At 46.1% G+C, this 16,014-nt stretch overlaps 1 protein-coding gene across 2 annotated transcripts in view; it reads right to left on the minus strand.

Moving 5' to 3' along the window:
- Nucleotides 1–16,014, minus strand: part of LOC144602190 (dyslexia-associated protein KIAA0319-like) — an 88,922-nt gene that overhangs the window by 25,285 nt on the left and 47,623 nt on the right. For both annotated transcript variants that reach the window (XM_078414943.1, XM_078414933.1), the window contains exons 10-12: nucleotides 9,603–9,831; nucleotides 7,698–7,821; nucleotides 3,816–3,948 (exon numbers count right to left, since the gene is read on the minus strand). In XM_078414943.1, coding sequence (XP_078271069.1) covers nucleotides 3,816–3,948; nucleotides 7,698–7,821; nucleotides 9,603–9,831 — 486 coding nt within the window. The remainder of the gene's footprint in view (nucleotides 1–3,815; nucleotides 3,949–7,697; nucleotides 7,822–9,602; nucleotides 9,832–16,014) is intronic.

Here is a 16,014-nt window from a genome sequence, read left to right on the forward strand (position 1 = left end):
TTATTAAGGGGTTGGACACGTTAGAGGCAGGAAACATGTTCCCAATGTTGGGGGAGTCCAGAACAAGGGGCCACAGTTTAAGAATAAGGGGTAGGCCATTTAGAACTGAGATGAGGAAAAACTTTCAGTCAGAGTTGTGAATCTGTGGAATTCTCTGCATCAGAAGGCAGTGGAGGCCAATTCTCTGAATGCATTCAAGAGAGAGCTGGATAGAGCTCTTAAGGATAGCAGAGTCAGAGGGTATGGGGAGAAGGCAGGAACAGGGTACTGATTGAGAATGATCAGCCATGATCACATTGAATGGCGGTGCTGGCTCGAAGGGCCGAATGGCCTCCTCCTGCACCTATTGTCTATTGTACTGGCATGTAGACACAATGCAAATTTTGATATTTTTCAGACGAGGAAACCCAATGAAAATGAAAGAAAAGATCAAAAGTCAAGTCAAGTTTATTTGTCGCATACACATACAAGATGTGCAGTGAAATGAAAGTGCCAATGCCTGCGGATTCTGCAAAAAGAAAATTACAATTACAGCATAAACATTAAAATTAATACAGAATTTTTTTTTAGTCCCTAACAAACGTGCAGATGCAGGAAATCCAGAAAGTAAGGCTGATTTCTTTTAGGTTTATTTTTGTCAGCTTATTATTGTCAGGTTTACATAGATACAGTTAATAGCTTTGTTTTGCATGTTATCCAATCAAACCAGATAATACGATTTATTCACAAAATGCTGGAGTAACTCAGCAGGTCAGGCAGCATCTCGGGAGAGAAGGAATGGGTGACGTTTCGGGTCGAGACCCTTCTTCAGACCAGATAATACTGTACATAAATACAATCAAGACAAACTCAAGCACAATAGGTAGGATGAATGGAAAGATACAGAGTGCAGAATATGGCTCACACCATTGTAGCGCATCAGTTTAGTTTAGTTTACTGTTACGTGTACTGAGGTACAGTGAAAAGCTTTTTGTTACGTGCTAACCAGGCAGCGGAAAGACAACACATGATTACAATCAATCCATTTACAGTGCATAGATACATGATAAGGAACTAACGTTTAGAGCAAGGCAAAGCCAGCAACGTCCGGTCAAGGATAGTCTGAGGGACATCAAAGAGGCAGATAGTAGTTCAGCACTGCTCTCTCTGGTTGTGGTAGGACGATTCAGTTGCCTGATAACGGCTGGGAAGAAACTGTCCCTGAATCTGGTAGTCAATAGACAATAGACAATAGAAAATAGGTGCAGGAGAAGGCCATTCGGCCCTTCGAGCCAGCACCGCCATTCAATGTGATCATGGTTGATCATTCTCAATCAGTACCCCGTTCCTGCCTTCTCCCCATACCCCCTGACTCCACTATCCTTAAGAGCTCTATCTAGCTCTCCCTTGAATGTATTCAGAGAATTGGCCTCCACTGCCTTCTGAGGCAGAGAATTCCACAGATTCACAACTCTCTGACTGAAAAAGTTTTTCCTCATCTCTGTTCTAAATGGCCTACCCCTTATTCTTAAACTGTGGCCCCTGGTTCTGGACTCCCCCAACATTGGGAACATGTTTCCTGCCTCTAACGTGTCCAACCCCTTAATAATTTTATACGTTTCGATAAGATCCCCTCTCATCCTTCTATATTGGTCCAGAGACAAAGTCCAACATCCACAATGAGGTAGAGGAGGATCGGACAGCGCCCTGGCTCATGGAAGGATCATTGCGAAGCCTGATAATAGAGTGGCAGAAGCTGATGGTGCATTGAGTTGGAAACACTCAGCAGGCTCGGCAAAGAGAAACCAAGTTCACACATGAAAGGATGCCAGAACTAAAAGTTTAGCCACTCTATCTTTCTATGGATGCCGCCTGACCAGCTGGGTTTTTGCAGCATTTTAAATATAAAGCAGAGAAAATTACAGCACAGCAACAGACCCTTCAGCCCACACTGTCTGTGCCGGACATAATGCCAAGCTGAGCTAAATCTCCTCTGCCTGCACATGATCCATGTGCCCATCTAAATCTTTCTTAAGTGCCACTATTTTATCTGTACCCAGCACCACCCAGCACGTTCCAGGCACCTGTTGTGATATTGCAGGGACTACTTTGTTGTATCACAAGGACTACTTTGTTTGCCTGGGTAGTAACGTGTATATAAGAGAATGAGGTGATTAGGTGGTCACTCTGGTTCCAGGTGGCCACGGAATGAACAGCCTGGATTTAAGCTCCAGCATTATAACCTTTTACACACGTGTACTTGTGGTCCGTCCAGAGTCTCAACAAAGGTACAACAGATACCGGACCACGATGTACAACAGCACCCACCAACCCCTCTGTAAAAAAAAAAAACTTGTCCCCCTTATCTCCTTTACACTTTGCCTCTTTCACCTTTAACTAAACCCAAATAATTCAGCTTCCCCACCCCCAGATTTCCTGCATCTGTAGTTTTGTTTTTTTCATCTTTTCACTTGCTGTGCTTGTAGTGGCTTTCCTCATCACAAAATGACAACATTTGCATTGCCTTTAGTTTGCATGCACAGACAGATCCTCCAAACAGCAATGAGGTAATGCCTCCTTTCAATGTCCAGGGCTGATAGTTAAACATTGGCCATGGTGGCATGAGGAAATATGGCCCCACACCACTTGTATTTACAGAAGACAATTTACTTTCCACAAGGGGGGGCTGAACTGCTCACTTGGATTTTGTACCCAATGCAGACCTCCCAACATTTGATTTTACAAATTCACAATTTTGATGTCCAAAATTCAGAATTTCACATAGAAATTCATAATGTGGCGCGTAATGCAACTTCTCAGCTAAAAAAAATATATGCACGCCACATTCATGTGTGAAAAATTACTATTATTTCCAACAGTGTAGTTCTTGGACTACATGCACAATGTCAGGCCTATCATGAGTATATTCTGCTATTTATAGAAAGGTTATTGAACAGAAATACTTTTTCCAACACAAAGAAAAAAATGGTTTGTTTTGTTTTTTCTATTTTGCTTTTTCTTTACACATCCCAATTCTCAATATCAATATCAATATCTCTTGATATCAATATCGCTTGATATCAATATCTCTTGATATTGAATAAAAGAACAATGGCCATAAAATGTATGACTAAGGTATGAAGGAGGAGGTTCATTTAAAACTGCACTTACCTAATTTCATTGAAGACATACTTGCTCCAGTGGTCTTCCACAGCAAATCACAACGGTCCATGTCCCCTCCCCCTCCACTCTCTGTTCCCCCCCCACCCCCACTCCTCTCCCCCCACCCCCACTCCTCCCCCCTTTCCCCCCACCTCCACTCCTCTCCCCCCACCCCCACTCCTCCCCCCTTTCCCCCCACCTCCACTTCCCCTCTCCCCCACCGCTCATGTTTTTACGGAAAAATGTGAGGCGAAATCGGAATGGCGGAAATGAAATAAGAAAGCTGAAACTTTCCGCTAAATTCGGAAGGATTGGGAGGTCTGCCAATGTATGGAATGGGACTTAGCCAGGAATTTGTAGGATTGAGGCAAGAATATGTTTTAATTTTAAAATATGTTGATTGTATACAGCCATGGCCAAGGCGATGACGAGTGTTAATTATGTCCTTAGCTGTGGTTAGTTTGTGCCACACTCAGGGAAACTGGGAGCAAACAAAATGCACCATTTAAAGACACAAAGTGCTGAAGAAGGGCCCTGACCTGAAACGTTTCCCCAGAGACGATGCCTGACCCGCTGAGTTACGACAGCACTTGGTGTCTTCTTTTTGTAAATCGGCATCTGCCGTTCCTTGTTTCTCCAAAATGCACCCCCTGTTAGTTCCAGGCAACAGTTACCTGATCAGTTCCCAATGATACGATGCAATACCCTGGTCATCAGTACTTCCCTCTCCATTCAGAGTGGTGCTTTCAACCGGACTTATTAATTCCTTGTCCGGACCCACGATTGCCACAGGTGGACTGTTGACCTCTGTGAGAAAAAATACAGCAAAGCAATAGAAACATAGAAACATAGAAAATAGGTGCAGGAGGAGGCCATTCAGCCCTTCGAGCCTGCACCGCCATTCAATATGATCATGGCTGATCATCCAGCTCAGTAACCTGTACCTGCCTTCTCTCCATACCCCCTGATCCCCTTAGCCACAAGGGCCACATCTAACTCACTCTTAAATATAGCCAATGAACTGGCCTCAACTACCTTCTGTGGCAGAGAATTCCACAGACTCACCACTCTCTGTGTGAAGAAATGTTTTCTCATCTCGGTCCTAAAAGACTTCCCCCTTATCCTTAAGCTGTGACCCCTGGTTCTGGACTCCCCCAACATCGGGAACAATCTTCCCGCATCTAGCCTCTCCAACCCCTTAAGAATTTTATATGTTTCTATAAGATCCCCCCTCAGTCTTTTAAATTCCAGCGAGTACAAGCCTAGTCTATCCAGTCTTTCTTCATATGAAAGTCCCGCCATCCCAGGGATCAATCTGGTGAACCTTCTCTGTACTCCCTCTAAGGCAAGAACACTGCAAGTAAATAATACTGCATTTACGACCAAACCATTGTCAAAATGGAAGCAAAGATCTTAAATATACAAACAAGGAACTGCAAATGCTGGTTTCTACCAAGGATAGGACAAAAAATGCTGGAGTGACTCCGGCGGCACGGTGGCGCAGCGGTAGAGTTGCTGTCTTACAGCGAATGCAGCGCCGGAGACTCAGGTTCGATCCTGACTACGGGCGCCATCTGTGCGGGGTTTGTACGTTCTCCCCGTGACCTGCGTGGGTTTTCCCCGAGATCTTCGGTTTCCTCCCACACTCCAGAGCGTACAGGTATGTAGGTTAATTGACTGGGTAAATGTAAAAATTGTCCCTAGTGTGTGTAGGATAGTGTTAATGTGCTGGGATCGCTGGGCGGCGCGGACTCGGTGGGCCGAAGGGCCTGTTTCCGCGCTGTATCTCTAAATCTAAAAAGAATCTCAGCGGGTCAGGCAGCATCTCTGAAGAAAAAGGTGAAGTAGAGTCCCGACGCAAAAGGTTACCCAGTCTTTTTCTCCGGAGATGTTGCCTGACCCGCTGAGTTACTCCAGCACTTTGTGTCCATCTTTTAAATATTGAAAGCAGGTTCCACGACACATGCAGTTATACAGAATGTAGAAACCGTGCATAACTTGAACAAATCTCTTGTGAATCATGTTTGGTTTCTTTAAAGTGTTTTAATATTGTAGCGTGAAGAGTATTCCTAAATAGGAGAGGAACATTAGTAGTCATTCTCAGCAGATCTGTGACAATTTCCTCAAGACCACGTAAAAGAAAAAGTTTACAATTTTGGCCAAGGGCGACACTGGCACGGTGGCGCAGCGGTAGAGTTGCTGCCTTACAGCGCTTGCAGCACCGGAGACCCAGGTTCGATCCCGGCTACGGGTGCTTGTCTGTGCGGAGTTTGAACGTTCTCCCCGTGACCTGTGTGGGTTTTCCCCGAGATCTTTGGTTTCCTCCCACACTCCAAAGACGTGCAGGTTTATAGACTAATTGGCTTGGTGTGAGCGTAAATTGTCCCTAGTATGTGTAGGATTGTGCAAATGTGCGGGGATCGCTTGTCGGTGCAGACTCAGTGGGCCGCAGAGTTGGTTTCTGCGCTGTATCTCTAAACTAAACAAAATAGTGACAAACTTCACAAGGGCAAGTCAGAAATAATTCTCATCGGCATCTAAATGAGCAGCCGCACCAGCAACCAATTTGAACATAATGTCCTACAATATGGCATCTTTGCAGATTACATTGGTGTTAAAGGTGCACCCATTTCTGTTTATGAACAGCACCTGCAAGGTGAATAAGACATCCAATAAGCTTACTGCACACAAAATACACCAAGAAGCACTTTCAGCAGCACAGCAGCAACCTTACAGCGGCAGAGACCCAGGTTCGATCCTGGCCATGGGTGATGTCTGTATGGAGTTTGCACATTCTCCCCGTGAGCACCTGGGTTTTCTCCGGGTGCTCCGGTTTCCTCCCACACTCCAAAGACGTGAAGGTTTGTAGGCTTCGCTAATTGGCTTCGGTGAAATTGTAAATCGTCTCTAGTTTCTACGATACTGCTGGTGTACAGGGTGATCACTGGTCGGCGCGGACTCGGTGGGCCGAAGGGCCTGTTACCACACTGTATCTCTCAAGTCTAACGTAAACGGGATGAGAATCCAGAGTCCATAAATTAAAGTGTTCAGAGGTAAGGAAACGCTTGGAGTGAAGAAAATGTTTGGTTGTCTCCACTATTCGTTCAGCACAGTTTCCTGCAGCAAATACTACCAGGATGAGGGGAAGAATGGCCATGGCTCTGCTCTGAACATGCTGGACCTAGTGGGAGGGTCTGGGACCAAAGGCCACAGCCTCAGAATTAATGGATGTTCCTTTAGGAAGGAGATGAGGAGGAATTTCTGTAATCAGAGGGTGGTGAATCTGTGGAACTCTTTGCCACAGATGGCTGTGGAGGCCGTCAATGGATTTTTCTAAGGCAGAAATAGATAGATTCTTGATTAGTACAGGTGTCAGGGGTTATGGGGAGAAGGCAGGAGAATGGGGTTAGGAGGGAGAGATAGATCAGCCATGATTGAATGGCGGATTAGATTTGATGGGCCGAATGGCCTAATCTACTCCTAATTCCTTGTGACCTAACCACACAAAGTGCTGGAGGAACTCAGTAGATCAGGCAGCATCTGAGGAGGGAATGGATATGGAACGTTTTGGGTCAGGACCCTTCTTCAGACTTATTACAAGCTGTTTTCTCAACCAATTAGTTTCTTGATCTCTGGGGTTTAGTTGAGTTTAGTTTAGAGATACATTGCTGAAATAGGTCCTTCGGCCCAGCGACCAGCGCACTAACACTATCTTACACACACTGGGGACAATTTACACTTATACCAAGCTAATTAATCTATAAAACCTGTACGTCTTTGGAGTGTGGGAGCAAATTGAAAATGCCGGAGAAAACCCACATGGGTCACGGGGAGAACGTACAAAACACCGTACAGACAGCATACAAGGTTAGGATTGACCTGTCGCTTCTGCGGCGAGGAGGAGACCGTGTACCATTTTTATATACAGAGTGCGTGAGGTTACAGCCCCTGTTCCAGTATCTGAAGGGGCTGCTCCTCAAGTTCTGGCTCAATTTTAGCCCTACGCTTTTCATTTTTGGGCACCCGGTACAGAGGGGGGAGGGTCAGGAGGGAGGAGGGGGTCTCCCTGTCGGTCTGCTCCTGGGCCTGGCCAAGATGGCCATCCGCGGGTCCAGGCAGCGGGCAGTCGACGGCCTCACAGAGGTCGACTGCCTACCCCTGTTCTGGGCTTACGTCCGTGCCCGCGTGTCCCTGGAGAGGGAACACGCGGTGTCCACGGGGACACTGGAGGCCTTCCGGGAACGCTGGTCACCGCGGGGGGGGTCGAATGTATTGTTGACAGAGATGGCGGGATTTTAATGTGATAATTGTTTATTTTGTAAACTGCCGATACAGGCGGCTTTTGTTTGATCACATTTTGCTTAGTATGTTTGTATGTTTTTCTTTGGAATAAAACTTTTATATTTAAAAAATAAAAATTAAAATTAAAAATGGTTAGGATTGAACCCGGCGGGTCTCTTGCGCTGTGAGGCAGAGGCTCTACCGCTGCGCCACCGTGCCACCGTTTAGCGGACCGTCATTTCTTTGGGTGGGACACGTCTTCGCTGGGGACTCACCAGGCTGCACATGGACAGTGACCTTCGCTGAGGACCGCTGCCCGGAAGAGTCGGTCACAGTCAGCTGAAACGTGTATTCACCCTCCTGCATCGCAGACAGCTGGAGGCAAGGACTCTGCAGGCCCTGAGAAAGTAGAATTGCGATTCATAAATACCAAGCTAATCCAGCTCCATTGAATGAGATGTTAAAACTAAAATGCAATAGGAACATAGAACAACAACCTGACCGCGGGAGAGGACAGCAGGAGAAGGGAAAAGGAGACTCACTGTGATGGATGTTTTCTTGATGGATGTTTCTTTTGTGTGTTTTGGGGGTTGTGTAATTTTAATGCCTATTTTGATGCTTTTGTTGTTGGACTGTGGGTGACTGAATTTCGTCCAATTTGGATGACAATAAAGCTATCTTGAATCTTGAATCTTGAAACATAGAAAATAGGTGCAGGAGTAGGCCATTCGGCCCTTCGAGCCTGCACCGCTGTTCAATATGATCATGGCTGATCATCCAACTCAGTATCCTGTACCTGCCTTCTCTCCATACCCCCTGATCCCTTTAGCCACAAGGGCCACATCTAACTCCCTCTTAAATATAGCCAATAAACTGGCCTCATTGGCCAATGGATGCAAGAATTTAAAACCAATGATACACCTAAACACAACTTTAGTTAATGCTGCCTTAAACATTATAGAAAGGACATTATAAAACCATAGGACAAGTTTAGTCTAGTTTAGTTTAGAGATACAGCGTGGAAACAGGCCATTCGGCCCACCGAATCCACACCGAGCAGCGATCCCCGCACATTAACGCTATCCTAAATACACGAGAGACAATTTTTTTTACACATACACCAAGCCAATTAACCTACATACCTGTACATCTTTGGAATGTGGGAGGAAACCGAAGATAGACAATAGACAATCGGTGCAGGAGGAGGCCATTCGGCCCTTCGAGCCAGCACCACCATTCAATGGTACGAAGCTGGAAGAATCTGGCTTTTACCACAGCGTTGACTTGCTTGTCAAACTTTAATGCAGAGTCAAATATCACGCCAAGGTTTTTGACATGCGGTTTGACTAGGGAGGATAGGCTTCCAAGGCTGCCCGTTATCGTTTTGATGGAGTCAGGGGGGGGCCGAACAGGATGACCTCAGACTTGCTCTGAGCCATTCACAGTGCACAGATACATGATAAAGGGAATAACATTTAGCACAAGATAAAGCCAGTAAAGTGCGATAAAAAATAGTCCGAGGGTCTCCAAATGAGGGAGGTAGTAGCCCAGGACTGCTCTCTGGTTGTGGTAGGTAGGATGGTTCAGTTGCCTGGGTAGAAACTGTCCGTGAATCTGGAGGAGTGCGTTTACACACTTCTCTACCTTTTGCCCGAGGGGTTTGGGAGCAAGGCTGGGCTGGGCTGGGCTGAGCAAGGCTGGGCCTTCCTCCCAAACCCCTCGGGCAAAAGGTTGAGAAGTGTGAAAACGCACTCCTCCAAATTGGATTGAGCAGGTCCCATCCCATTAAATGGCATTTCCCCAGCGCAGATCAGGCTAGGCTACATCAAGTCGTATAAGACAATAACTGCAGATGCTGGTACAAATCGAAGGTATTTATTCACAAAATGCTGGAGTAACTCAGCAGGTCAGGCAGCATCTCGGGAGAGAAGGAATGGGTGACGTTTCGGGTCGAGACCCTTCTTCAGACTGATGTCAGGGGGGCGGGACAAAGGAAGGATATAGGTGGAGACAGGAAGATAGAGGGAGGTCTGGGAAGGGGGAGGGGAAGAGAGGGACAGAGGAGCTATCTAAAGTGGGAAACGTCGCCCATTCCTTCTCTCCTGAGATGCCGCCTGACCTGCTGAGTTACTCCAGCATTTTGTGAATGAATAGGCTGCATCGTAGCATCAAAGACTGACCTGCATCACAGCAACCGTGCCCTTGCTGTCCGCGCTGAGCGACCACTCGTAGTTTACAATCACGTGGTCGTCTCGGCTGTGGTTTCCGTTCAGCGTGATGTTATTACGTGGCAGGGTCACCACCTGATTCGGCCCCGCGTCGGCAACGGGAGGGTCATCGGCCGGTGTGGTGACGGTGACTCTGGCAGTGGTGGAGTTCTCCAACCCGTCCGAGTCCAGCACAGTGAGCCTGGAAAACAAGGTTTACTTTTCATTCGGTTTGGAGAGACAGCCACCGAAACAGGCCCTTCGGCCCACCGAGTCTCTGCCGACCAGCGTTCACCTGCACTACCCTGCGCGCAAGGAACAATTTACAATCTTTACCCAAAGCCAATTAACCTACAGAGCTGGACGCCTTTGGAGCGTGGGAGGAAACCCACGCAGTCACAGGGGGGGGGGGGGGGGGGGGGGAGGGGCGGAGAAGGTACAAACTCCCTACAGACAGCACCTGTAGTCATATACTTTGATGTGTACTACTTAGGCATTCTTTATATTTATCTCAGCATTCTTTATACTTTGATAGTGCACCAAACATTGTCTCTTTACCTTTCGCAACTGTCTGGAACCTTGTCACATTTAGATGAAAGGTAATGGTGGCGAGATAAGAAAAGACATACGTCTTGTGATGATGGATGGACTAGAATAGAAAACAAGGGTGGCGGAATATGAAGGGATAAGAACATTAAGATAAGGACAAATTACAGAATGGGATTTAATGGTGGCGGGACAGATAGGGTAACTGCAAAGAAATGAATGATTGCAGAAAAGAATGTGGGTATGAGATAAGGTAAAGAAGATAGGTTTGGAAGAATCCTATAAAGATAGGCTGCCCGGTGTACTAAGTGGGCAGTCAGGTGGTTGGGTTCCTGGTTGTTCCAGCCGTTGTTTGCAAATATAGGCTTTTAACTTCTCGAAGAATTCTCCGCGTCGCATGTCTTAATTTCGAGGCTCAGGGAACCACAACATAGTCAGCATCGAACCTCTGGTGCTGCAAGGCAGCAACTCTACCGCAGTGCCACCGTGCCATTAGCCGGCATTGCACCTTCATCTGGATGTTGGATTTGCTGTTTGCCTTCAATAGACAATAGACAATAGGTGCAGGAGTAGGCCATTCGGCCCTTCGAGCCATATTGAGCCATTGAAATGTGACTGAAGAAATATGTTGTATGTTGTATGTTGAAAGGGACTGTCGTATGTTGAAAGGTTGGAGCGATTGGGCTTGTATACACTGGAATTTAGAAGGATGAGGGGGGATCTTATTGAAACATATAAGATAATTAGGGGATTGGACACATTAGAGGCAGGAAACATGTTCCCAATGTTGGGGGAGTCCAGAACAAGGGGCCACAGTTTAAGAATAAGGGGTAGGCCATTTAGAACGGAGATAAGGAAGAACTTTTTCAGTCAGAGAGTGGTGAAGGTGTGGAATTCTCTGCCTCAGAAGGCAGTGGAGGCCAGTTCGTTGGATGCTTTCAAGAGAGAGCTGGATAGAGCTGTTAAGGATAGCGGAGTGAGGGGGTATGGGGAGAAGGCAGGAACGGGGTACTGATTGAGAGTGATCAGCCATGATCGCATTGAATGGCGGTGCTGGCTCGAAGGGCTGAATGGCCTACTCCTGCACCTATTGTCTATTGTCTATTGTCTATTGACTTCTGCAGGGCTCACCAATAGATCACATCCTTTTGTATTGCATGTCAATGCTTTGGACTTAAATGTTTGGAACACAATTAAGGATGCTACAGATTTGGGGAGGCACAGCGGTAGAGTTGCTGCCTTACAGTGCCAGAGGCCCTTGATCGATCCTGACTACGGGTGCTGTCTGTATGGAGTTTGCATGTTCTCCCTGTGACCGCGTGGGTTTTCTCCAGGTGCTCCAGTTTCCTCCCACACTCCAAAGACGTACAGGTTCGTAGGTCAATCGGCTTGTATAAATTTTCCCTGGTGTGTGTAGGACAGAATTAGTGTATGGGTGATCGGAGTGGATTCGGTGGGCCGAAGGGCCTGCTTCTGTGCAGTATCTCTAAACTAAATAAAAACTAAAATATTGCAATCGGTAGCGAGAAAGACATAAATTAATTGGTCTGGAGCTAAGAAAAGTGGCAAATGGAATTCAATTCCAGAGATTGGAGGTAATAGAACGTAGAACATCAGTGGAAGATAGGCACAAAGTGCTGGAGTACCTCAGCGGGTCAGGCAGCATCTCTGGCAGGCTTCAGTCCGAAGAAGGGTTCTGACCAGAAACGTCACCCATTCTTGTAAATTTCCCCGGTGTGGGACGAATAAAGGAATATATTATCGAACGTATTTATTCACAAAATGCTGGAGTAACTCAGCAGGTCAGGCAGCATCTCAGGAGAGAAGGAATGGGCGACGTTTCGGGTCGAGACCCTTCTTCAGGAATATATTATTATTATTATTATTATTATTATTATCCTATTTCTTCAGAGATGCTGCCTGACCCGCTCAGTTACTCCAGCACTTTGTGTCAATCTTCGGTATATTCCAGCATCTGCAGTTCCTTTCTACACAGAACATGTGTAGGATGTGTAGGAAAAGTAAACAAGGAATAGCACAGCGGAGAGGTCACGTGGCATCTTGCCCTTTAGTCATCCCGTAACTAACACATTATTCACCTTAAGCCCGAGGCTCTATGTGGCGCTGGTCAGGCTGCATTGGGAGTATTGTGAGCAATGTTGGACACTATATCTAAGGACGGATGTGCTGGCTCTGGAGAGGGTCCAGAGGAGGTTTACAAGAATGATCCGAGGAATGTGCGAGTTAACATTTGATGAGATTTTGCCGGCACTGGGCCTGTACTTGCTGGAGTTTGGAAGAATGAGGGGAGACCTCATTGAAACTTAGTGAATAGTGAAAGGCTTGGATATAGTGGATGTGGAGAGGATGTTTCTACTAGTGGGAGAGTCTAGGACCAGAGGTCACAGCCTCAGAATTAAAGGACATTCCTTTAGGAAGGAGATGAGGAAGAATTTCTTTAGTCAGAGGGTGGTGAATCTGTGGAATTATTTGCCACAGAAGGCCGTGGAGGCCAATGGATATTTTTAAGGCAGAGATGGATAGATTCTTGATTAGTGCGGGTGTCAGGGGTTATGGGGAGAAGGCAGGAGAATGGGGTTAGGAGAGAGAGATAGATCAGCCATGATTGAACGGTGGAGTAGAGTTGATGGGCCGAATGGCCCAATTCTGCTCCTATCACTTATGACCTTATAGCCACTTGCAGAACTTTGCTGTTTGTTATTCAACTCTCATTTAAAAGGAGTCAATGACTGTGAGACATATTCCCAAGTTACCAAAAAATGTGCAAACTAAATGCAGGTTCTCTCCCATTTGGTCACACAACTTCTGTTATAGAAACATAGAAACATAGAAAATAGGTGCAGGAGGAGGCCATATGGCCCTTCGAGCCAGCACCGCCATTCATTGTGATCATGGCTAATCATCCACAATCAGTAACCCGTGCCTGCCTTCTCCCCATATCCCTTGATTCCACAAGCCCCTAGAGCTCTATCTAACTCTCTTTTAAATTCATCCAGTGAATTGGTCTCGACTGCCTTCTGTGGCAGGGGTCCACAAATTCACAACTCTCTGGGTGAAAAAGTTTTTTCTCATCTCATTTTTACATAGCGTCCCCTTTATTCTTGGTCTGAGGTGAGGAAAAAATGAGAGGGGATCTTATAGAAATTTTAAGATTATAAAAGGACTGGACAAGCTAGATGCCCCTGGTTCTGAACTCCCCCAACATTGGGAACATTTTTCCTGCATCTAGCTTGTCCAGTCCTTTTATAATTTTAAACCTTTCTATAAGATCCCCTCTCATCCTTCTAAATTCCAGTGAATACAAGGCCAGTCTTTCCAATCTTTCCCCATATGACAGTCCCGCCATCCCTTTTATGAGATACTTTCAACATAATTGCCATGCACGCACTTGTCTGATTGCACTGGGATTCTGGAAACAATGCGTCGGAATAACTTTTATATTATCTACAGGTTTGCTAACCGTTTCCCTCCTTGCTATATATGTTTTGCAGATGATACCATTTGGGTAGAAGGTAGCAGATACAACAAGGTGACAGATACACTCGATTTCATTACTGATAAGGAGACAAGATTCTTCCGTGATATATTTGACCACTAGGGGCGTGTCTACGGTCAAATTATCCAAGTCTTAACCTGTGTGCCATCCTCCAATGTACCAATGCATCAGCATAGAATACAGAAAAGAACATAGAACAGAACAGCACAGGAACAGGCCCACAATGTCACGCCTAATAGAATGCCAAGTCAAACTAATCTCCTCATCCTGCACATGATCCATATCCCTCCATTGCCATAAATGGAGTACAGAGAAGGTTCACCAGATTGATTCCTGGGATGGCAGGACTTTCATATGAAGAAAGACTGGATAGACTCGGCTTGTACTCGCTGGAATTTAGAAGATTGAGGGGGGATCTTATAGAAACTTAAGGGGTTGGACAGGCTAGATGCAGGAAGATTGTTCCCGATGTTGGGGAAGTCCAGAACAAGGGGTCACAGTTTAAGGATAAGAGGGAAGTCTTTTAGGACCGAGATGAGAAAGTTTTTTTTCACACAGAGTGGTGAATCTGTGGAATTCTCTGCCACAGAAGGTAGTTGAGGCCAGTTCATTGGCTATATTTAAGAGGGAGTTAGATGTGGCCCTTGTGGCTAAAGGGATCAGGGGGCAGGTACGGGATACTGAGTTGGATGATCAGCCATGATAATATTGAATGGCGTTGCAGGCTCGAAGGGCCGAATGGCCTACTCCTGCACCTATTTTCTATGTTTCTATGTTTCTATGTTTCCCTGTATATCCATATCATATAACCATATAACCATATAACAACTACAGCATGGAAACAGGCCTGTCCGGCCCTACCAGTCCACGCCGACCATTCTCCCTGACCTAGTCTCATCTACCTGCACTCAGACCATAACCCTCTAATCCCCTCCTCTCCATATACCTATCCAATTTACTCTTAAATAATAAAATCGAGCCAGCCTCCACCACTTCCACCGGAAGCCCATTCCATTCAGATGTCCCTATCTGAAAGCTTCTTAAACGCCTATATCGTATCTGCTTCCACCATCACTCATGGCAATGCATTCCAGGCCCCCCCCCCCAACACTCTCCGTTAAAAAAAAAGTGTCCCGCACATTTCCTTTGAACATTCTCTCTCCGATCTTAAAGCTAACCCCTCCAGTCATTGATATTTCTCCTCTGGGAAAAATGTTTTGAACGTCCAACCAGTCTATGCCTCTCATAATTTTTTTTGTACTTCCATCAAGCCTCTCCTCAAACAACAACACTCCAAAGAAAACAATCCAAGTTTGTCCACTTTCAGTTTGCTTCAACTCTCACTCCAAATATCCCCCCTCCACTGAACCAGGAATATTAATGATTGAAGCAGAAATTAATGATTGAAGCAGATTGATAGCGGAGTCAGGGGGTATGGGGGGAAGGCAGGAACGGGGTACTGATTGAGAATGATCAGCCATGATCACATTGAATGGCGGTGCTGGCTCGAAGGGCCGAATGGCCTCATCCTGCACCTATTGTCTATTGTCTAAATAGAATAAAATATTTATTTCTTTTGGAGCAATGTTAAATTATATTCAAAGTCTGCAATGTCATCTGGTAGCTGGCACCAACCTGCGCAAGATGTGCTCCCTAACTATATTGTGCAGCACTGTAGCACAGCGGTAGAGTTGCTGCCTTACAGCGCCAGAGACCTGGGTTCAATCCTGACCATGGGTGCTGTCTGTACAGAGTTTGTACGTTCCCCCCCGTGACTGCGTGGGTTTTCTCCGGGTGCTCCGATTTCCTCACACGCTCCAAAGACGCGCAGGTTTGGAGGTTAATTGGCTTCGAGTGTGTTGGACGGTGCTAGTGTAGGGGGTGATCGCTGGTCGGCGCGGACTCGGTGGGCCGAAGGGCCTGTTTCCACGCTGTATCTCTAAAATCTAATCTCACACACAACACCACTGTTGTTGTGTGCTGTCCATGATAGGGCATTCCAATTGATTTGATACTAAAACAATCAGAGAGGCAAACAAGCAAAACTAAACATGCAGATGATACTAAGATAAGTCGATTTTCAAAGTCTACAGAGAGACTTGGGCCTTTTGGAAGGGTGGGCTGAAAGATGGCAGATGGAGTTTAATGCTGATAAGTGTGAGGTGCTGCATTTTGGTAGGACAAATCAAAATAGGACGTACTGGGTAAATGGTAGGGAATTGAAGAATGCAGTGGAACAGAGGGATCTGGGAATAACTGTGCATTGTTCCCTGAAGGTGGAATCTCATGTGGATAGGGTGGTGAAGAAGGCGTTTGGTATGC

This window comes from Rhinoraja longicauda, chromosome 2 (genome assembly GCF_053455715.1).
Source record: "Rhinoraja longicauda isolate Sanriku21f chromosome 2, sRhiLon1.1, whole genome shotgun sequence".
In the NCBI taxonomy this organism is placed as follows: domain Eukaryota; kingdom Metazoa; phylum Chordata; class Chondrichthyes; order Rajiformes; family Arhynchobatidae; genus Rhinoraja; species Rhinoraja longicauda.